At 46.1% G+C, this 23,931-nt stretch overlaps 1 protein-coding gene across 2 annotated transcripts in view; it reads left to right on the top strand.

The window, feature by feature from the left end:
* The window catches only part of CBL (Cbl proto-oncogene), a 99,453-nt gene that overhangs the window by 31,797 nt on the left and 43,725 nt on the right, over window positions 1–23,931 (top strand). For both annotated transcript variants that reach the window (XM_036259274.1, XM_036259275.1), the window contains exon 2: window positions 5,605–5,852. In XM_036259274.1, the coding sequence (XP_036115167.1) occupies window positions 5,605–5,852 (248 nt within the window). The remainder of the gene's footprint in view (window positions 1–5,604; window positions 5,853–23,931) is intronic.

Here is a 23,931-nt window from a genome sequence, read left to right on the forward strand (position 1 = left end):
CTGTGTTTTGGTTTTCTTCTGTTTCATTTGGCTATTTATTGTCTTTGGTCAGTATCATATTTTTTTATTGTTGTTGTTAATCCTCTCCTGAGGATATTTTTCCATACATTTTTAGATAGAGTGGAAGGGGGGGCGGGGAGAGACATCAGTTGGTTGCCTCCTGCATGACCCAGACTGGGGCCAGGGATTGAACCTGAAATCCAGGTATGCGCCCTTGACTGGGAGTTGAACCGGGACCCTTTGGCCCACAGGCTGACTCTAACCACTGAGTGAAATTTGCCAGGGCTGGGTTTCTTTTATTTAAAAAAAAAATTTTTTTTAAACCTGCACCCGAGGACATTTTTGCATTTATCTTCAGATAGAGTAGGAGGGAGAGAGGGAGGAGGAGGAGAGAGAGAAACATCGATGTGAGAGAGACACATCGAGTAGTTGCCACCCACACAACCCCAACTGGGGCCAGGGACAAACTGCAACCGAGGTGCATGCCCTGAGCGGGAACCGAGCCCAGGATTCTCCCATCCACGTTCTCGCTGCTGAGCCCAACCAGCCAGGCCTGTGTTTCTTTAGATAAATGCCCAGAGGTGGCATTGCTTGGTCCTTCTTTGTTTTTGTTATAGTCTTTGTTTTAAAGACTGTTTTGTCTGGTGTAAGTATTACTACCCCAGCTTAGTCTGTTGTCTGCATTTTCATGGGGTATCTTTTTCCATCTCTTTATTTTTAGTCTGTGTGTGTCCTTTGATCAGAAGTGAGTCTCTTGTAGACAGCATATGTAAGGGTCTTGTTTGGTTATCCATTCAGCCCCTGTATGTCTTTTTAAAAAAATATGTTTTATTGATTTTTGTAGAGAGAGGAAGGGAGAGAGAGATAGAAACATTGATCGGCGGCCTCCTGCAGGCCCCCTACTGGGGATGGAGCCCCCAATATGGGCATGTGCCCTGACTAGGAATTGAACTGGGACCTCTTAGTCCATGGGATGATGCTAAATCCACTGAGCCACACTGGCCAGACTACTGTATGTCTTTTGATTAGAGCATTTAACCCATTTACATTTAGAGTAATTGTTGATATGTATTTATTGCCATTTTATTCATATTTTTTATCTTTTGTATTTTGTTTTTTTCCTTCTTCTTAAACAAGATCCTTTAATATTTCTTGTATTACTGGTTTGGTAGTGATGAACTCCTTTAGCTTCTTCTTGTCTGGGAAATGCTTTATCTCTCCTTCAATTCTAAATGATAGCCTTGCTGGATAGAGTAATCTTGGTTGTAGGTCCTTGCTTTTCATCACTTTGAATGTTTTGTGCCATTCCCTTCTGGTCTGCAAAATTTATTTTGAGAAATCAGTGGACAGTCTCATGGGAGCTCCTCTGCAGGTAACTAACTGCTTTTCTCTTGCTGCTTTTAAGATTCTGTCTTTGGCCCTGGCTGGTTTGGCTCAGCGGTTAGAGCGTCGGCCTGCGGTCCAGAGAGACCCGGGTTCGGTTCCCGCTAAGGGCATGTACCTCGGTTGCAGTTTGTCCCCGGCCCTGGTTGGTCGTGTGGGTGGCAGCCACTCGATGTGTCCCTTTCACATCAATCTTTCTTTCTCTCTCTCTGTTCCTCTCTCCCTCCCGCTCTATCTGAACAAAAAGTGGAAAAATATCCTTAGGTGAGGTTAAAAAAAAAAAAAAAAAGATTCTGTCTTTGCCTTTAAGCTTTTGCTTTTTGATGGTGATGTGCCTTGGTGGGGCCTCTTGGGGTCCATCCTGTTTGGGACTCTCTGTGCTTCCTGGACTTGTGTGTCTGTTTCCTTCACCAGTTTAGGGAAGTTTCTCATCATGATTTCTTCAAATAGTTTTTCAATCCCTTGCTCTCTCTCTCCTCCTTCTGGCCCCCCCATGATGTGAATGTTAGTATACTTGAAGTTGTCCCATAGGCTCCTTCCACTGTCCTCAATTTTTTGGATTCTTATTTTCTTTTTGCTGTGCTGATTGGGTGTTTTCTACTTCCTTATTGTCCACATTGCATATTTGATCCTCTGCCTTCATGTATTCTACTGTTGATTACCTGTAATATATCTTTTTTTGTTGTTGTTGTTAATCCTCATTTTTCCATTGATTTTTAGACAGAGTGGAAGGGAGGGAAGGAGGGAGAGAGAGAAACATTAATGTAAGAGAGAGACATTGATTGGCTGTCTCTAGTATGACCCTGACCAGAGCCAGGGATTGAACCTGCAACCCAGGTATTTGCCTTTGACCAGGAATCGAACCTGCGACCCTTTGGTACACAGGCCTGTGCTCTAGCCACTGAGAAAACTGGCTGGGGCCTGTAATACATTCTTCATTTTAGTTAATGATTCTTCATTTTGGACTTCTTTTAATGTTTTCTATCTCTGTTTTTATGTTTCCTATCTCTTTGTTGATGTTCTCACTAAATTTCTCTACTCCTCCCCTAAGTTCATCTAGCATCCTTTTAATCAGTGTTTTGAACTCTGCATCTGGTAGATTACTTATCTCCATTTTGTTTAGTTCTTTTTCTGGAGATTTGTTCTGTTCTATCATTTGGGACATGCTTCTTTGTCTCCTCATTTTGGCAGCCTCTCTGTGTTTGTCTCTATGTATTAGGTAGAGCTGCTACATCTTTTGGGCTTGGTAGAGTGGCCTCATGTAGTAGGTGTCCTGTAGGGCCCATGGCTTAGCCTCTCCGGTCACCTGAGCTGGGCGCTCCAGGTGTGCCCCTCTGTGGGCTGTGTGCACCCTCCTGTTGTGGCTGAGCCTTGATTGCTGCTGGCAAGTCAGTGGGAGGAACTTATTCCCAGGTCGGAAGGCTGCAAGGACTTGCCTTGACCAGTGTGGAGAATCTGCTTTGCAGGGGCCAACCCCAGGGAGCAGGACACACTTCACCTGGGCTCTGGTGTCTGCTGGGTCCACCCCTTGAGTGTGTCCCTTGTGGAAGAGCTTGGGTGGTCTGCAGCAGTCCACCACGTCTACTGACTCGGGCCTCCCAGGAGGTGCAGGCCAAGGTCAGCTGCTGCCTGGGCCCTGCCTGGGGCCACCCGGCACGAGCTACAAGGCATCTCCAAATGGCTGCTACTTGTGCTGGGCTCGTAAGGGCCTGGGAGAGGCTACGCTGGGGCAAAGGCTGCTGCTGCCAGTGTGGGGCTGGGCCACTGGGCGAGGGGCAGGGGTATGCGAGGGCGACTGCCGCTCATTTGAGCTGTTTAGGGAAGTCCACAGCATTAGTCAGGGCAGGCCGTTTGCGTGGAAAAGTCACTGGAAACACCTTGGCTGGACCCGCAGTTGGGTGGGGCAGGGTCTCGGAATCGCCAGGGTGGGGTGGGCGAACAGTGTTAGGCAGGTTGATGGAGACGTAGATAGGGTGCCCACCTGCCAGTTCTGTGGGGGAGCTTGGCAAAGGTCAGTGGCCTCTGCCAGCACTCTGTCTGGGGGAAGCTGCCCCTCCAGCTCTCTCCTCCCCGCAGGTCCCTGGTGCCTTCCGAGCTCAGAGCATGAGTCTGAGTAGGTCCGCGCACGGCCCCTTAGGAAGAGGCCGGGCCCAGCAGCCTCCACCTCACTCGGCCGCAGTCCCTGCTGCTTTCCACAGCCAGAGTTATGGGGACCCCTGGCCCTGGCGCTGAGCCCGGGCTGGCGCTCTTCAGTGGGGACCTCCAAAGCCGAGATGTCCCTTCCAATAAAAAAAAACATTTTATTGATTTTGAGAGAGAGAGGAGAGGGAAGAGAGATAGAAACATCGATGAGAGAGAACATTGACTGGCCGCCTCTTGCATGCCCCCCACTGGGGATGGGCCCACAACCTGGGCATGTACCCTGACCGGGAATTGAACCTGCGACCTCCTGGTGCAGGGTCGATGCTCAACCACTGAGCCACACCAGCCGGGTGCTTTCCGATTTTTAACTCTAGATGTGAGTGTGGGACCAGCCAGCTCTGTGTCTCCTCCCCGTCCCCAGTCTTGATGTGGCCTCTTCATCACGTTTATTACAGCGTTTCTGTTCAGCTCTATTTCAGGGGTCCTGGGTGATGGCCGTTCTGTGGTTTAGTTGTCATTTCGGTGTGGTTGTGGGAGGTTCTGAGCACTGGCTATACCTGTGGCTGCTACTGGGACTGGAAGCTGGGGTGATGCTTTTCATGCTCCTGTTTCAGAAATGTTTCTCTATCGTGAAGTCGTGAAAGATACTTTTCTTATTTTCTAAAGCTTCAGAGATTTGCCTTTCACATTGGATCTGTACCCTATCCAGCTGCTGCTTTGTGTGTGTGGCATGGTGTAAGTTGAGGGTTTAGTTTGATTTGTTTTTTCCCCCTAACTATACTCCCAATTCTTCCACTGCTGTTGTTGGAAAAGGCCCTTCCTCTGTGATTAGTTAAGTGTCCATATATATGTGGGTCTCTTTCCAGACTTTTCTGTTTACTAATCTATTTGTCTTTTACAGATAAGGAAAAATCTATGTAAATAGAAGGTACAAAATGGTAGGAATAAATGCAAATTATCACTCATTATAACAAATACAAAATGGATCAAACTCACAAGTTAACCACAACATCTACTCTCTGTTCTTTCAGAGACTATTTAAAACATGAGAACTCAGAAAAGTTGAACGTAAAGGTGGTGGAAGGAGTGACCAGCCTGGCCAGTGTGCCTCAGTTGGTTGAACGTTGTCCCTTGCCCTGGAAAGTTGCCCGTTTGATTCAAACCAGGGCACGTGCCTGGGTTGTAGGTTTGGTCCCTGGTGGTGCGCCATGCATGGGCAGCCGGTCAGTGTTTCTCTCTCTCTCCCTCCCTCTCTCTCTGAAATCAGTAAATCCATATTTTAAAACATTAAAAAAAAAAAATTACCAGGCAGATTCTGAGAGTCCCGCATTTGTATGAGAAGAAAAGGTTTCTCAGCCCCATGCTTTGCAGGGTCCAGGGCCTCTCTGCTCCTGTCCCCTGGGGGTGGTGCAGAGTCCCTGCCCCGGTGTCACCTCCCAGGGCAGCCGCCGTCTTTGTGTCCCGCGGGGGATTTTCTTACGCTGTTGTGAAGGAAGCCTTGCATTTCAGAGGAATCTGCCATATTTCATCGGGCATTTTTTAGGCTTTGTGTGGGTGTCCCCCTCCCCCCTTCCTGCCTCAGTTGTTGAGTCTGTTATGTGTTGTCTGAATCATTAGTCTCCCATGTGGCTTTAGGAACCCACCCTTCTGGGGGACCACTGAGAAGGTCAACTGATTGCCTGTGGGCAGGGGTCATGGATCCTTTGTTTTCATCCTCACCCGGGGACATACATGCATTTATCTTCAGATAGAGCCGGAGGGAGAGAGGGGGCAAGAGAGAGAAACATCGACGTGAGAGAAACACATCGGGTGGCTGCCACCCACACGACCCGAACAAGGGCCGGGGACAAACTGCAACCGAGGTCCGTACGTGCCCTGAGCGGGAACCGAGCCTGGGCCTCTCCGGTCCGCGGGCTGACGCTCTAACCGCTGAGCCGAACCGGCCAGGGCTGGGCCCTTCCTTAGGTTCTTGTCCGTCGCTCACATTTGCGCAGAAGCGCATATTTCATGACTTTTAAACCTGAAAAAGGGAATTGTGCTAAAGACCTCCCGGTACCAGCCCTGTTTCCGTCGCTGCAGGTGGTGCGGCTGTGCCAGAACCCGAAGCTGGCGCTGAAGAACAGCCCGCCCTACATCCTGGACCTGCTGCCCGACACCTACCAGCACCTGCGCACCGTGCTGTCGCGCTACGAGGGCAAGATGGACACGCTCGGCGAGAACGAGTACTTCCGCGTGTTCATGGAGAATCTGACCAAGAAGACGAAGCAGACCATAAGCCTCTTCAAGGAGGGGAAGGAGAGGATGTACGAGGAGAACTCGCAGCCTAGGTAACGGGGCGCTGCGCGCGCAGTGTGGGTCCAGGCCTGCGGCTGCCTGCGGGCGACGCTTTCCTTTCGGGCCGCGGGGTGCGGAGTTGGCCCTGCACCGTGCAGAGGTGGCCTTGGAGGACGGGGGGCTGTCCCTGGCGGCAGCAGGTGTGTTTGCCTGTGACAGTCGGTGACTCACGGCCCCTCAGAGTCCCTGCACTTCACGGACATTTGTGATAGACGAGGGGTCGAGGGGAAGAGGTTGGGATTCCGCTCGGTGGGAGGAGGTAGTCAGAGGTCAGATTTTCCAGAGCTGCGCCTGCGAGGCGAGTTGTGAGTGCGGGGTGACAGGGGAACATTGAGCCCGTAGTTGAGATAACGTTTACAAATAAAGTGTAGTGAAATGACATTTCTTTTATTTGTAAAGTGACTTTTCAAATAGACAAGATTTTGGCAGTGCAGTTAATTTAATACTTATTTCAGGTATTCCTATGTACTCTTCTGTTCTTATTCAGCACTGAAAACTGTATTGTCTATTCTGTGTTATTAGCTCGGCTGCTGGAAATTACACACGGGAGAGAAGTAGGTTGAGTCATGTGTGGGTATAGTGGTGTTCGATTTTATTCAGTTGAAAATAAGTATTAACTCATCTACAACAAGTAAACAGTATAAATCCCACTAGGACTTTGTAGGGAATGAATTCTCTCGAGGGGTGATCTGAATGGGGGACCGTGATTTCTGAGGGCGTGAAGTGGGCACACCCACCGCTCCGCTGGCTCTGTTGTTTCAGATTCTTCGAACCCTTGTCTTACACTTAGCATTTTAGTCACGTCATTATTCCGTTATCTTGACTACCACAGATGACTCAGGCTTGGTCTAGGATGGCAGCCTTTTTCTTCTTAAAATAATTTCTGGTGCTTGAATTCAGTGTGTCGGAACCTCTGTAACTTCTAGTTTATATGAAAATGAACTTCGTGCCTTTTAATTAATTTAATGACTTTTGTTAAAACCTTGACTGTACGGACCTTAGCTAATTAGTCATTTTGTTTTGTTGAGTTAAAAAGTAGTAATTTGTCCAGCCGGTGTGGCTCAGTGGTTGAGCGTCGACCCTGCACCAAGAGGTCCCAGTTTGATTCCCGGTCAGGGCACACGCCCAGGTTGTGGGCCCGTCCCCAGTGGGGGGCGTGCAGGAGGCGGCCAGTCCATGTTCTCTCTCATCGATGTTTCCATCTCTCTCTCCCTCTCCTTCCTCTCTAACATCAGTAAAGGGAAAAAATAGTAATTTTACTTCATCAGGTACCAGGACTTCCAAAAGGTAGTCGCACCTGCCATGGATGTGGGCTCTGCCCACCTTCTGGGAGGTGCAGAGAGGGGGCACCGCCTCGATGCGACGTGGCCAGCGCTTCCCCAGAGACAGGCGCGGCCCACTGTGAGTGTGGCTCTGCTCGCTGCCCCCAGGAGCGCGGCACGGGCTGTGTTACCTGAGCCGGGTCTTAAAGGGCAGGACTCTAGTAGGCAGCAGAGGGGAGAAAAGGCCTTAACACAGGGCATGGAAAGGCAGACCCTGCCTGTGTACGGGACACGCGCATCCGGTGGCTGGAACTGGGGGACGCAGGCTGGCAGTACGGGTTGAGTGAGATCGTAAAGAGCTGTCCTCTGAGCACTGGACCTTCTCCCGTGGATCACAGCTGCCGTAGAAGACTTTTTCTAAAAGAGCGTTTTCTTTAAAGATTTTTAAAAATTGATTTTTACAGAGAGAGTAAGGAAGAGGGAGAAAGAGAGAGAGAGAGAGAAACATTGATGTGAGAGCAAAGCGGTGATCAGATGCCTCCGTACATCCTCGAACCTGCAACCCCAGCATGTACCCTGAGCAGGAGTCAGACCAGGAATCGAATGCAGCCGCTGACGGGACAGCCGCCGGAGCCACACAGGCCAGGGCGCAGTTTTATACCGAAATAAAGATGACAGATCTTCAGGTCTCGGAGCACACTGACCACTGCTGAACCTTTTTTTCGTGAACAGTAGCGCGTTAGGGGCAGTGTGTACTGGTTAAGGGTGGACTCTGAAGCCTCCTCCAGAGTTTGAGTCTTCACTTTCCCACTTACCTCGTTGTGTGGTCCTGCAGTGCCCTCATCTGTAAAATGAGATGATAGTAGTACTTCCCTTGTAGGGCTGTTGGGAGCTATTAAATGAGTAACTAAGTGTTTAGTACTTTCCACAGTGATTAGCACATTCGAAAGTGACAAGTGGGTTCGCTCTTGTTATCTTAATCATCGTTATTTCATTACTATAAACGTAGATTATTGTATCTGCCATGTATCAGTGCTACCGCCAGGAACAGGTGAAGACCAGTTTGCCCTTACTACTGCCTTACGCTGGCAAGGTCTTCTGTGTCTTTCAAAGCCTTCCTGTCACGATGTCTGTAGCAGCTTTATGCTCCCTGCTTGGAAGCTGTGAATCCATCAACCAGGTTCGTACAAATTATATGCAGAGCGAGAATAATTAAATCTCAGGTGAAAATCAGATCCTTATGTATATAGTTTTAAATATATGTTATTGATTTTTTTAGAGAGAAGAAGGGAGAGGGAGAGATAGAAACATCAAAGTGAGAGAGAAACATGGGTGGGCTGCCTCCTGCATGCCCCCCACTGGGCATGGAGCCCACAACCCAGGCATGTGCCCTGACTGGGAATTGAACCAGCAGCCTCCTGGTGCTGGGACAGCACTCAGCCACCGAGCCACACTGGCTGGGCTGAAAATCAGCTATTTTTAATAGAGGAAAATATATGGCTTCACTATGGGATCTTTGTGATCTGTATTTTGGTTGCTTAGAGGCTTTTTTTTCCTATTGAGTTTTTAAATTGAGATGTAGTTCACATACCATAAAATTTACCCCTTTAAAGTATACAGTGCACTGGTATTTATCTATCTCTCTATTTATATCTATCTATCTATCTATCTATCTATCTATCTATCTAGTTAATCCTCACGAGGATATTTTTCCCTTGATTTTTAGATAGAGTGGAAGGGACGGAGGAAAGGGGGGGGGAGAGAAACCTCAATGTGAGAGAGACACACTGATTGGTTGCCTCCCACATGACTTTGTCGGGGGCCAGGGATGGAACCTGCCAAGCCCAGGTACATGCCCTTTACTGGGAATCGAACCTGAGACCCCTTGGTTCTCGGGCCAGCGTTCTGACCTCTGAGCCAAACAGTCCAGGGCTGCACTGGCTTTCAGTGTGTTCACAAAGCTGTGCACTGTCAGCAGAGTCTAATTCCAGAGTATTTTCATCACCCCAGAAGGAAACCCTGCACTCATTAGCAGTCACTCCCTACTCCCCAGGCTGGCCTCCCCTCCCCCAAGCCCTTGGCAATCACTAATATTCTGCTTCTGTTGATCTGCCTGTTCTTAAAATCCCATGTAAGTAGGATCATATAGTAGTAGCCTTTTTTTTTTTTGGCTTCTTTCACTTAGCATGTTTTCACAGTTCATCCATGCTATAAGTAGCATGATCAGTACTTTATTTATTTATTTATTTTTTTCCATTTTTTGTTCAGATAGAGTGGGAGGGAGAGAGAGGAAGAGAAAGAGAGAGAGAAATACCGACGTGAAAGGGACACATCGAGTGGCTGCCACCCACACAACCCAACCAGGGCCGGGGACAGACTGCAACCAAGGCATATGCCCTTAGCGGGAACTGAACCCAGGTCTCTCCAAACCGCAGGCCGACGCTCTAACCACTGAGCAAGACTGGCCAGGGCTATTTCTTTTAATGGCTAAATAATATGTCATTGTATGGATATATGCCACATTTTGAATATGGACGTTTTGGTTGTTTCCACTTTTTTTTTTTTTTAATCCTTACTCGCGGACGTTTTTGCATTTATCTTCAGATAGAGGGTGGGGGGGGGGAGAAAAAAACATTGATGTGAGAGAGACACACCGAGTGGCTGCCACCCACACATCTTCAACCAGGGCCAGGGATAAACTGCAACCGAGGTACATGCCCTTAGTGGGAACCAACCCAGGACTCTGTAACCGCTGAGCAAAATCAGCTAGCGCATGTTTTCACTTTTTAAAAATGTTTTTTTAAGTTGAGTTTTTAGAGAGAGGAAGGAAGAGAGCAATAAAAACATCGATGTGAGAGAGAGACATCAATTGGCTGCCTCCTGCATGCCCCCTCCTGGGGATCAAGCCGGCAACTCGGGTGTTTGCCCTGACCGGGAATCGAACCGGTGACCTGTCAGTCCGTGGGACGATGCTCAACTACTGAGCCACACCGGCTGGGCTGTTTCCACTTTTGACTATTATAGATCATGTTGCTATGAACATTTTTTTTACGAGGTTTTGTGTGGTGGCATGTTTCAGTTCTCTTGGGTATAGCCCGGAGTGGAATTGCTGAATTATGTGGTAATTTTATGTTAACATTTTGAAGAACCACCAAATTGTTTTCTCTAGCAGCGGTACCATTTCACATTCCCCAAGCAATGTATGAAGGCTCCAGTTTCTCACCAGCACTATTATTGTTTAGTTTTCATCGTTATAGTCACCCTTCTGGCCATCAAGTGGCTATCTCACTGTGGTGTTGATTTTATTTCCCTAGTAAGTAATAATGTGAGCATCTTTTCATGTGTTTATTGACCATTTAAATGTCTTCTTTGGGGAAATGTCTACTCAAATCCTTTGCCCATTTTTGAATTCGGTTATTTGTTTTTTCATTGTTGAGCTATAAATGTGCTTTACGTATTCTGAGTACTACACTCCTGTCGATAGATGATTTTAAACAGCACTGCCAGTCTTGTGGGTCTTCTTCTCACTTTCTTGATAGTATCATTTAAAGCACAATGATACTTCAGATACAAAAGTTTTCAATTTTGATTAAGTCCAATATACTTTCTTTGGTTACTTGTGCTTTTAATGTCATAGCTAAGAAACCATTGCCTAATCCAAAGTCAAGAAGTCTACTCCATGATCATTTCGAGTTATTTTTTATACAGTATATAGTGTCCAGTGAGGGTCTCATCTTTTGCATGTAGATGTCCAGTTTCACAGCACCACTAGGTTGAAAGCCATCTCTTCCCCTTTGGGTAGACTTGGCATTCCTACAGAAAATTCATGGACCATATCTGTGAGGGTTCGTTTCTGGGCTCTCTGTTCTATTCCACTGGTCTGTATGTCTGTCCTCATGCCAGTCCCACACCATCATGCCTCCTGTGCTTTTGTAGTAAAGCTTCGAAATTAAGAAATGTGAGCCTCCAACTCTGCTCTTTTTCAAGGTTGTTTGGGCTAGTCAGGGTTCCTTGAGGTTCTCTGTGAACTTCAGGATCAGCTCATCAATTTCTGCAGAAAGGGCAGAAATGTAAAAAAAAGAAAAAAAAAGGAATTAAAAAAAATCCTCACCAAAGGATATTTTTTTCATTGATTTTCCAAGACAGTGGGGGAGAAGGAGTCAGGGCATCGAACCCGCAACCCTTTGGTGCACAGGCTGACGCTGTCACCACTGAGCAACACCAGCCAGGGCAAGGCAGCCGGAGTTTTTATAGGAATTGCGTTGGACCTGTAGATCAACTTGGAGTGTTTCCATCTTAGCAATACTAAGTCTTTCTGCTTATAACCACAGGATGTCTCTCCATTTATTTAAGTCTTTAGCTTCTTTCAGCAGCATTTTGTTTTTTTAAATGTATTTTTATTTTTTCTACAGCACATTTTGTAGTTCTTATTGTATAAGTGTTTTTGCCTCCTTGGTTAATCTTATTCCTAACTATTTTATTCTTTCTGATAGTATTATAAACGGAATTGTTTATCTTAATTTCATTTTTGGATAGTTTGTTGCTGGTGTATAGAATACAATTGATTTTTTAAAATTTTTATGGAGGGTATTTTAACTGCCATTTATTGAGCATGTACTGTATGCCCGCATGGAGTAGGAGTTTACGTCCATTGTACAGTATCCTTGGATGGGATGGAAACTCAGAGGGTGATTTTCCAAGGTCCCAGAATTGATGAGCACAAGAGCTGGGGTGTTCACTCAGGTCTGTACGCTCCAGAGCAGGTTCTGTGTCCCCATGAGTCCCGTTCCACAGTCATCAAGGATCAGAACTCCTGTCGGCTGAGCTAGCTTCTTCCAACACAGGGGACCAGGCTTGCCTCATGACAGACACCCCGATGTCATTGCAGGGCCTCTGTTGCACAAGGATTTCACCCCAGTCTGTAGACTTTCCACACCGTGGCCTCTTCCTGCTGTTCTTATTACCTCCCCTTTATCCGGTCTTGCCTGTGCGGGCTGGAGCCTGTCAGCATTGCCCACATCAGAGTACAATTGATTTTTTATATTGATCTTGTATCCTGCGTCTTGGCGGAACTCACTTATTGGTTTTAGTAGTTTCATAAGTGTATTCTTTAGGATTTTCTACAGCAAGATGATGTCATGTGCAAATAGAGGTTTAGCTTTACTTCTTTCTTCCTTTGTGGATCCATTTATTTCTTTATTCTGTCTAATTGCTCTGGCTAGAACCTCATGTTGAATGGAACCGATGATGGTTAGAAGTGGTGAGAGCAGACATCCTTGTCTGGTTCCTGCTATTAGGAGGAAAGCTCTCAAAATATTTCTAGTAGGACATTGGCTTGGTTATGTCGGTAGAGGAGGGGCTGTGAAGACCCTTCCTTTGTCCCCCTCAGAGAATCAGTGATGACTTTGGTAACACTAGCGCCTCATGGAGAAGTGGCCAGTGGGTGGCAAATCAGTGGAATGTGCAAAGCCTTTTCTGATCACTTTGCTTGAATAGTATACAAAGTAGCAAGTGCTTGCTACAAATACCTGGCAAAATGGAAACATTAGAAGCATTGTGAACTTTAATCCTAGCAATTTATTTTTTTACTTTTACTTAACTATGTATTGAACTTGAAATACATGTTTTCTTCAGAAAGCTTAAATCAAATGTATTAAATTTGTTAAAGAAAGGTAATAAATTTTTTTCATTAACATTTTTCTTTCTTCTTTGTTTAAACCTCCCCCTTCTTCTTTTACACGCAAAATACTCACCCAGTTTAGCATCTGATACAATATATCTAGATGGTTGAAATCCAAGGTTAAGTACTCAGAGTTAATATTTCTTAACTTGTTTCATTCTGATTCTTATTTTTCTCAGATTATTTACATTTAAAATAAGTAATTGAATGTTTTGTTTTCTCTGGAGAGTTGAACCAGATAATTGCAATTCTTCTGTTCCCCTATTCAGCTGCAAAGAGCATTATTAAGTAGCCACTCAGGAAATAAAATTTCCCATTGTTTTTTGTGTTAACAGTAAGCTAAATTCTCTTGACATGAACCTTTGTCCAGGGCTCTGCAGGCCTGTATAGAACTGAATATTGTCTACCTAACATTGTAAATCACTAGCTCCAGGTTGTGTGGATCCTGACTGACCAAGGCACCGTGTTGCAGCAGTGTCGGCCGTTCCCACGCAGGGGCACACTTAGGCATCAGGGCATGTGCTGGGCAGCGAGGGTGAGGTGGCGAGGGCACAGGTGGACGCACAGACTGCGCGTGGGCGTGCCGCCCCATGGGACCCCTCTGCCGTCTGCTGTCAGCGTGCCTTAGATGAGTCACGTCTCCGCTCAAACATCTCATTCCGCAGGACTGTTCTGTGTTATAACAACAATGTTAATATATAGAAGGAACTTAGAACAATGATTGGTTTATAGAAGCAGGACCTAAGTATTTGATTTTTAGAAAAAATATATAGATGTACACTCATTGAAAAATTATGAGAAGGAGAAAAATGTTAAATGAAATATAGCCACTGAATTATACACTTAAAATGGTTAAAATAACCAATTTTATGTCATATATTTTACCATAATTTTGTTTTTGTTTTTCTTTGTTGATTTTAGAGAGAGAGGAAGGGAGAGGGAGAGAGAGAGAGAAACATCAATGAGAGAGAACATCGACTGGCCGCCTCCTGCACACCCCCCACTGGGGATCGGGCCCACAACCTGGGCATGTGCCCTGACCGGGAATCAAACCGGTGACCTCTAGGTGCATGGGTCGACACTCAACCACGGAGCCAGACCGGCTGGGTTTACCATAATTTTTGAAAAAGAAATGTTGTAACTCACCCTGTGGTCGGTGTGGCTCAGTTGGTGGGATGTCGTCCTGTGTGCTGAAAGGTTACTGGTTCCTTTCTGGGTCAGGACACATGCTTGGGCGGCTGCTCGGTCTCTAGTGGGGAGCAAGCAGGAGGTGGCCAATCAGTGCTTTGCTCTCACATCGATGTTTCTCTCCCTAAAAAATCATTAAAAACCTTTTTATTAAAAGGAAAGAAATGTCATAAGTCAAAGGCTATTGATATTTTCTCTATGCAAGTCATTTAGCAACTGTTTTTGAGACTATGACTGCAGGTGAACGTCGGGCTGGGACTCGTAGGTGGCAGGATGGTCAGGCACACAGGTGACCCCCCATTCTCTTGGTGTCTGTGGAGGGGAGTGCTTGGTGGGGGCACCGCTGGCGGTACCATGAGACTGGGGGCCCCTGAGAAGGTGTTCAGGAGAAATCCCTCCTGCCCGCTCCTGGTTAGCTCATTGCTACGCAGCCCAGAGAACAAGGCTAGTTAGGAAGTCCAGGGTAGTAATCCAGGTGGGTGGTGGTGGTTTGGACCAAGGTGGTAGTTAGAGATCAAGCCACTGGCCCTGCGAAGTGCGTCATTCGTAATTGCGGTGGAGCATGTTGTTTTGTGAGGTTAAGCTATCCCTGCGTTGCTTCGGTAAACCCGCCTTTGTACTGACTTATCTAGTTTTTAGTACTTCGCTGGATCCCATTCACCAGTCATGTAGGTCTTTTTTATCTATATTGGTAAGTGAAATTAGCATACATTCTTTCTCGTGGTCATTGATCACAGAAGTAATCAAAATGAATTCGTTCTCTTTCTGTATTTGTGAAGTTTGTAGATATAAGAATGAGCTTTTCCAGGGACATGCCACGAACATTCTCAGGCAGTACCATCGTGGTCTCGTGTGCATGCTTGTGTCTGTGAGGGTGGCAAGTGGACTTACACCTGCTCCATTTCATGGGTTTTGGTTTATTCAGGGTTTGGAATAGTCTGTGTCTCCTACATTTATAAGTTTAAGAAAAGTGCTTGCCAGGTAGTAGGCTCTCAGTATTTATGGGATTAATAAATTGGTGGAAATGACTGGAATAGAGTTCCTTGTATTCTGTTATTAAATTACCTTTTATATTTTTGGCTGTCTCTCTGGTTCTGTTCATATTCTGAAGGTTTTTGCTTATTCATCATCATAGGTTTAAGTTGGCACTCTCATGTAGCTTTTAAATTTCTTTTATTCCTGTCAAGATACATTTGTGACTTTTTTTACTTGCTGTCCTGCTCTAATGATCGATTTTCCCCATTCATGCATACACCTGTGTCCTCTTAACAGTGTTGAAGGTTATCGCTTGTGTTTTACGGAATTTGGTGAACTCAGAAAATATTGTTTACATTTTTGTTGTTTTTATCCTCACCTGAAGACATTTTTTAATTTTTTGTTCAGATAGAGTGGAAGGGAGAGAGAGAAACATCGACGTGAAAGAGACACACCAAGTGGTTGCCACCCGCACCACCCAACTGGGGCCGGGGACAAACTGCAACCGAGGTACATGCCCTTAGCGGGAACTGAACCTGGTCTCTCTGGACCGCAGGCTGACGCTCTAACCACTGAGCAAAACCGGCCAGGGCAATATTGTTTACTTTTGCATAGTGGCTTTAATATACAAGTTCTGTATGTTCCTATTGGGAAGTTGGAGAGGTACTACTGAGTGGTGTTAGAACCCTCACAACGTGAACATCTGGAGAAGTATGTCTTACATGAGAACACCTGCAGAACAGACATGAGTTTCTTATAAAGGTAAGTATAGTTCACTCGGGGCGCCGGCTGTCCAGTATTTCCGTCTGTCTCTTCACATGGATGTGTCCTGCTGCTCCAGAGGAGCCGGCTGCTCCTGCTCTTCCTTCTCCTCCACCCCCACCCCACCTGCTCCCACGGCCCCCAAAGGGAGCAGCCCTCCCAAAGGAGGCAGCTCCAAAGCTTTTCACTGCTCCATTCCGGGTTTCTAAAATGTGTTTAGTTTTTATTGAGATATACTTGACATATAACATTGTGTAACTTTAAGGTAGACAACACGTTGATAAAAAAAATCTATTTGGTTAAAAAAATTTTTTTCTTTATTGATTTTTGAGAGAGAGCAAGGGAGAAGGAGAGAGATAGAAACATCGATGAGAGAGAACATTGACTGGCCGCCTCCTGCACGCCCCCCCACTGGGGATCAGGCCCACAACCTGGGCATGTGCCCTGACCAGGAATCAAACCGGTGACCTCTTGGTGCAGGGTCGACCTCACCACTGAGCCACACCAGCTGGGCTCCATTTGATTTTGGTTGACCTATGTGGGCGCTAGTAGACAGACAGTTCTGTTCCCAACATTTTATATAGATTCTCCACAACTCCGTTTCCCTACTTTTCTGCCTCTTTCCCAAGCAACCTGCCATCTTAATATGTATTCTGGGCATCTCACTTTCAACATGTCTAAACACAAAATGCATCCTCTTTGTCAGCAAACCAACTTCCTCTTCTGTGTTCTCTTGCGTTAACAGTACGCAGTGGTCTGCCCTGGAGTGTTATGACACGAGATACTGGGCTTGACTCGGCTGAACTTGTTCCAGCCTAGGGTTTCCGTCTGTAAAGTGGGGTGATAATGGGGTCTCATACAGGGTGATGAATTAAGTAGCAAAATATGCAAAGTGTCTGACACATAGTAAGAGTTTTAAAAGTGTTATTTTAAGCCCAGCTGGTGTGGCTCAGTGGTTGAGCGTGGACCCTGCACCAGGAGGTCGCAGGTTCGATTCCTGGTCAGGGCACGTGCCCAGGTTGTGGGCCCATCCCCAGTGGGGGGCATGCGGGAGGCAGCCAATCAATGTTCTCTCTCATCAGTGTTTCTATCTCCCCCTCCCTCTTCCTTCCTGTCTCTCTAAAATCAATAAAGAAAAATAAATAAAAGTGTTATTTTAAGAACCTGCTCTCAGCTGCTCATGCTCAGAGCTTCAGGCTCACCATTTCCTGTCTCCTACTCAGTCATCGTGTCTTCTTGGTTTTAGTTTTACAGAATCTCTCAGGCGTCTGATTTTACTGCCCAACTTCAGGCTGCCACTCCCGCTCTAGGCCAGTACCGTCCTGATGGCCATCCCTGCTTTTGTCATTCCCTCGAGTTCATCTTGCACGGTGCTGTCACTTATGGCCTCGGAACGGAGCGGGTGTCTCCCCCAGTTCTAGACCCGCAGTGACTCCTGCGGCGTTTGCCTTAGCTCCCCCTGGTTAGTGTGTCTCCGCGTGTTCAGTCCTGCTGATGTTCTCGGTTGTGTCCTATGCTGCTATGGCTTTGCGTTCTGGCCACACCAGTCCCTGACTCTTCACTCAGCCTCTCTTTTGATCACCCCTGGACCCAGAATCGCTCTGTCCCCCATGTTGTCCATTGAAAGTCCATGGTTCCTTAAAACCCAAGACACCTTCTGAATTATACAGTTTCATGAGCGGTTCTCCCACCTGCTATTGTGAGACTTGCTGTTTACTTTAGTCCACTCAGGTCTGCCCATTGTGTACGTCTGCTTTGCTAACTGGATGACCAGGTTCCTGAAGACTCTTTCCTGTGTCAGTGACATGGTCTTTGTTTGTAGTTTCTTTTTTTTTTTTTTTTATCCTCACCGGAGGACATTTTTCCATTTTTTGTTCAGGTAGAGTGGGAGGAGAGAGAGGAACAGAGAGAGAGAGAGAGAGAAACATCGACGTGAAAGGGATACATCGAGTGGCTGCCACCCACACGACCAACCAGGGCTGGGGACAAACCACGTGCCCTTAGCGGGAACTGAACCCGGGTCTCTCAGGACCGCAGGCCGACGCTCTAACCACTGAGCCAAACCGGCCAGGGCTGTTTGTAGTTTCTTAATAAAAATTTTATGTTTAATTTGATAAAATACCATTAACTAAATACTAATTACTAAAATACTACCAAGTACTAAGTACAGCTAACTAAACAACTTAAATAACTAATGCCAAACTTGTATAGAGACGCAGGATCTTGAATTTGAGGATTGCTATTGTTATTTATTATTTAATTCTCACCTGAGGATATGTTTAGAGAGAGGAAGAGAGGGAGACATGTAAGAGAGAAACATCAATCAGTTACCTCTCTTATGTGCCCTGACCAGGGATTGAACCCGCAGCCTTTGGTGTACAGGATGACACTCCAACCAACTGAGCTACCCCTCCAGGGTGAAGGAGGTTATTATTTATTATTTTTAATTTATTTTTGTTACAGATGTTTCTCCTCTTTCCCCCATTGATTCCCCCTCCCTCTCCCTCCCTGCCCTGTCCCCAGCTTTGTTGTCCATGTTCATTCATGCACACATGTATATAAGTTCTGTGCTTTATCTCCCCCCAACTCAAGAAGGTTATTTTTAATGGAAAATACACTAAAAAATGACAGTGATGAAGATTTGTTTGGTTTTGATTCCTCCAAACAGTCTTAGATTCAGACAGATACAGAAAATGCCACATTTCTTTCCCAAGTTTTGAGAATAACAAAGTTTGGTAGCTACTCTGTATTCGTTCAGAGAAACTATGTTTAAATAGAGATGAATGTCTGATGTATCACACACTCAGGAATTAAATAGTGATAACTACCTAGACTTTCTGCATATTTAATTAGATTCCATTTGGGCTTATTCCTGCTCAATATAACTTGTTTTGTCTATCTGTATATTTTTAAATTTATGTTTTAAGTTCACGAAAGGTGGTTGGTGGTTTTGTTACTTTTTGTGGGGAGGGTATGCGAAGTTTTGGAGATTTGCGCATCATGTTACTGATACATTTATTCTTTAAGGAACTGGTGTAGAGAAATAGTCATCATTTCTCAGGGTTGATATGTTTTTAGCTGTTGACAAATGCTAGTGTATGTAACATATATTGTTGTCTTTCAGAATTTGCGTTGAGTAAATTCAAAGCTTATTTGGGAATACAGAGAGGTCTGATTCTATTTTAAAAGTACTTTTCTATTTTTCAATACAGTTGACATGCAATATTAGTTTCAGGTGTACAGCCCAGTGATTGGACATTTAATTTATGAAGTTATCACCCTGATAAATCTAGTACCTATCTGACACCATCCATAATTATTACAATAATACTGATGATATTCCCTAATCTGTACTTTACATTCCCATGACTGTTTTGTAACTACCAATTTCTTCATATGTATGTGTGTGTGTGTGTGTGTGTGTGTGTGTATTTTTTTATTGATTTTTGGAGAGAGAGAGGAAGGGAGAGGGAGAGAGATGAAACATTGATGAGAGAGAAACATAGATTGGCTTCCTCCTGCATGCCCCCCACTGGGGACCGAGCCTGCAACCCAGGCGTGTCCTGACTGGGAATCGAACCTTGGTGCATGGGTCCATGCGCAACCACTGAGCCACACCATCCAGGCCCAATTCGTACTTCTTAATTCCCTCACCTTTTCACCCATCCCCCGACTCCCTCTCATCTGGTAACCATCAGTCTGTTCTCTGTATCTGTGAGTCTGTTTCTGTTTTGTTTGTTCATTTATTTTGTTTTAAAGATGCCACATAAAAATGAAATCATATGGTATTTGTCTTTGACATATTTCTCTCAGCATAATACATGTTGCAGATGGCAAGATTTCGTTCTTTTTTATGACCGAATCATATTCCATTGTATATATGTACTACTTCTTTATCCTATCATCTATTGACGGACACTTAGATTGCTTTCACATCCTTCTTGGCTATTGTAAATAATACTGCAGTGAACATACGATGTCTGTCTTTTCGATTTAGGGCTTTGGATTTCTTCAGATAAGTTCCCAGAAGTGGAATGGCTGGGTCCTCCTTTGTCTCTTGTTATAGCCATTGCTTTGAAGTCTGTTTTGTCTGGTTTAGGCATTGCTGCCCCAGCTTTTGTTTGTTTGTTCCATTTTCATGAAATCTCTTTTCCATGCCTTTACTTGCAGCCGGTGTGTGTCTCTCGATCTGATGTGAGTCTCTGGTAGGCGGCACATGTCAGGGGCTTGCTTTCTTATCCACTCCGCTACCCTGTATCTTTTGATTGGAGCATTTAATCCCTTTACATTTAAAGTGATTGTTGATATTTAGTTATTGCCATTTTATTATGTGTGTGTGTGTGTGTATTCCCCCCCCCCCCCCCAACTTCTTTTTAAAGAAATTCCATTAACATTTCTTGTAATACTGGTTTGGTGGTGGTGAACTCCTTTAGCTTTTTCTTGTCCGGGAAGCTTTTTATCTCTCCTTCAATTCTAAATGATAGTGGTGCTGGGTAGAGTAAACTTGGTTAGGTCCTTGCTTTTCATCACTTTGAATGTTTTGTGCTAATCCCTTCGGGTCTGCAAAGTTTCTCTTGATAAATCAGCTGACAGTCTTATGGGAGTTCTCCCGTAGGTTAATTGTTTTTTCTCTTGCTGTGTTGTTGTTTTTTATCCTCACCTGAGGACATTTTTCCATTTTTTGTTCAGGTAGAATGGGAGGGAGAAAGAGGAAAAGAGAGAGAGAGAGAGAAACATCGGATATGAAGGGACACATCGAGTGGCTGCCACCCGCACGACCAACCAGGGCCGGGGACAAACTGCAACCGAGGTACGTGCCCTTAGCGGGAACCGAACCCGGGTCCAAAGAGAGAATCTTAAACACAGCAAGAGAGTCCTGGCCGGCTTGGCTCAGCGGTTGGAGCATCGGTCTGCAGTCTAGAGAGACCTGGGTTCGGTTCCCACTAAGGGCATGTACCTCGGTTGCAGTTTGTCCCCGGCCCTGGTTGGTCGTGCGGTGGCAGCCACTCGATGTGTCCCTTTCACGTCGATGTTTCTCTCTCTCTCTCTCCCTTCCTCTCTCTCCCTCCCGCTCTATCTGAACAAAAAATGGAAAAGTGTCCTCGGGTGAGGATAAAAAAACAAAACAAAACAAAACAAAAAAGATTCTCTCTTTGTCTTTAACCTGTGGCGGTTTAAATATGATGTGTCTTGCCCTGGCCAGTTTGGTTCAGCAGTTAGAGCGTCGGCCTGCGGTCCTGAGAGACCCGGGTTCGGTTCCCGCTAAGGGCGCGTACCTCGGTTGCAGTTTGTCCCCGGCCCTGGTCGGTTGTGCGGGTGGCAGCCACTTGATGTGTTCCTTTCACATCGATGTTTCTCTCTCTCTCTGTTCCTCTCTCTCCCTCCCACTCTACCTGAACAAAAAATGGAAAAATGTCCTCGGGTGAGGATAAAAAATAAATAAATAAATAAATATGATGTGTCTTGGTGTTGGGCTCTTTGGGTTCATCTTGATCAGATTCTACACTTCCTGGACTTGTGTGTCTTATTTCCTTCGCCTCAACTGGGGATCAAACCCGCCGCCCCCTGGTGTCTGGGACAGTGCTCCAACCAACCGAGTTACACTGGCCAGGGCTCCATCATTATTTCTTCAATTCAGTTTTCAATTTCTTGCTCTCGCTCTTCTGGTACCCCTATGATGTGAATGTTGGTATGCTTGATGTTGTCTCAGAGTCCCTTACACGATCCTAATTTTTTTGGATTCTTTTTTCTTTTTGCTGTTCTGATTGGGTGTTTTCTGCTATCATGCCTTCCAAAGTACTGCCTCTTTCTTCTGCTTCATCTATTCTACTGTTGACTGACTCTCTCTAATGTATTCTTCATTTCAGTTATTGTGTTGTTCATTTCTGACTGGTTCATTTCTACACGTTCTCTCTTCATTTTTGTGTTTCCTGTCTCTTTGTTGAAGTTCTCATGAGATCACTGAGCATTCTTATAACCAGTGTTTTGAACTCTGCATCTGGTGGATGGCTTGTCTTCATTCTGTTTAGTTCTTTTTCTGGAGGTTTGTTCTGTTCTTTCATTTGAGACATGTTTCTTTGTCACCTCATTTTGGCTGCCTCCCTGTGTTTGTTTCTCTGTAGAGCTACTATGTCTCCCAGTCTTGGCAGAGTGGCCCCCTGTAGCGGGTGTGCCTTATGGGGCCCAGGAATGTAGTCTCTGGTCCCTGAGCCAGCGCTTGAGGTGTGTCCCTGTGTGGGTTGTGAGTGCCCTCCTGTTGTAGTTGAGTCCCAATGGCTGTTGGCACGTCGGTGTGAGGAGAGGACTGGTTGTGACCACAGTGCAGGGCGGCTGTGTGGGGCTGACCCTGTGATAGCAGGCTCTGGCGCCAGGTGAGAAGTGTGTCGTGTGTGGGCATGGGTGGTGCTCCGGTGTGGTCTGAAGTTGGTGTGTGTGGATCCTGGGGCCCCTTGGGAGGTGCAGGCCACGTTTGCTGCTGCCTGTGCTCTGCCTGAGGCCACTTGGGATGAGCTGCAGAGTGACCTGCAAGTGGCCCCACTGTGTTCTGGGCTTGGAGGTGCCTGGGAGGGGCTAAGCTGGGAACAGGCCATCTGCGGCTAGTGCCAGGCTTGGGCTGCTCAGCCAGAGGTACGGCACGCTCACGCCAGGTGCTGCTTGTCTGGGCTTTGTGGACCGTGGAGAGATTTTAGGAAAGTCTGAAGCCTGATCCATGTTAGGCCATTTGTGTGGAAAAACCACTGGAAATAGCTTGGGTGGGGCAGGTTGAACAGTGTTGAGGCAGACTCAGATATGGCCTTTGCCTGTGTGGGGGGCTCAGCAAAGGAACAGTGGCCTCTGCCAGCCCTTCCGTCTGCCCTGAAGCAGACAGTTCAGTTCCTCCCTGTGTCTCTGGTGCCTGTGAGCTGCTGTCCCCATGCTGGAGCGCAGCCAGTGAGCCCGAGTAAGTCACGCGCGGACCCTTTAAGAGGAGCAGCCCGGGACTCCAGCAGCCTCCGTGTCCCTCAGCCACAGTCCCCACTGGTTGTCACAGCCTGAAGTGATGGGACTTCTCTTTTCAGCACTGGGCTGGGGGCCTGGTGTGGGGCTGGGACTTCTCGCTTCTTATGGGGACCTCCGCAGCCGAGATACCCTTCTCGATTTTTATCCACACACGTGGGTGTGGGACCAGCCTGTTCTGTGTCTCTGCCCCTCTCTCCCTCCAGTCTCTATGTGGCTTCTTCTGTGTGTCCTTGGTTGTAGGACTTCTGCTCAGCGAGACCTCAGGTGATTCTCATCATGGTTGTCCTGTAACTTCACTGTCATGATGTGGTCGTGGGGGAGGCGAGTACAGTGGCCCCTACGCCGCCGTCTTGACCAGGTCTGATTATATTTTTCAGCTCTTTAGAAAATAATAATAGTGCCCCAAACTAATGTAGCTTACTGAACATTTGGTGAGTGTTCACGATGATTTTAAAGCTATTTTTGTTTTTTCCCCAACCACACTAAAAACCTAAGGCACTAACTTACAGATATTATGCCTCAGTAGTTTGTGCTTTAATGAGAATGTATCCTATCAGTCATTTAAAAATACTGACTCGAGTACAAGTGATCCGTTTTATTTTTATTTTTTATTTTTTTACCCTCACCCGAGGACATTTTTTTTCCATTTTTTGTTCAGACAGATGGGGAGGGAGAGAGAGGAAGAGAGAGAGAGAAACATCGACGTGAAGGGACACATCGAGTGGCTGCCACCCGCATGACCAACCAGGGCCGGGGACAAACCGCAACCGAGGCACATGCTCTTAGTGTGAACCAAACCCGGGTCTCTCTGGACCGCAGGCCGACGCTCTAACCGCTGAGCCAAACTGGCCAGGGCATCCACAGCATTATTAAGAGAGTTACCGAAGTATACATATAGTTTAGCAAAGTGTCTGATACAAAGTAAACTGTTAGTGTTAACTATTAGTGAAGGAGAGGCACCTGCTTTTGTAACAGCATCACTCGGCCAGCCTGGGAAGGACGGAATGGGAAATATGGAGCAGTATTTATTTAGAAAAGTGAATCAAGACAATATTGTGAGTGCTTTGGCTTGTAAATGGAGCAATTTGAATTTTTTGGTGGTTATTGGGAAGTCATGGAAGATTTTTGTGTAGAGGGAATGCGGAGATAGGGTCTCTTAAGACTCATTTGGTAGAAGTACTGTTCTAGGGTCTCATGTGGACTGAG

This window comes from Molossus molossus, unplaced genomic scaffold, assembly GCF_014108415.1.
Source record: "Molossus molossus isolate mMolMol1 unplaced genomic scaffold, mMolMol1.p scaffold_m16_p_13, whole genome shotgun sequence".
Lineage (NCBI taxonomy): Eukaryota > Metazoa > Chordata > Mammalia > Chiroptera > Molossidae > Molossus > Molossus molossus.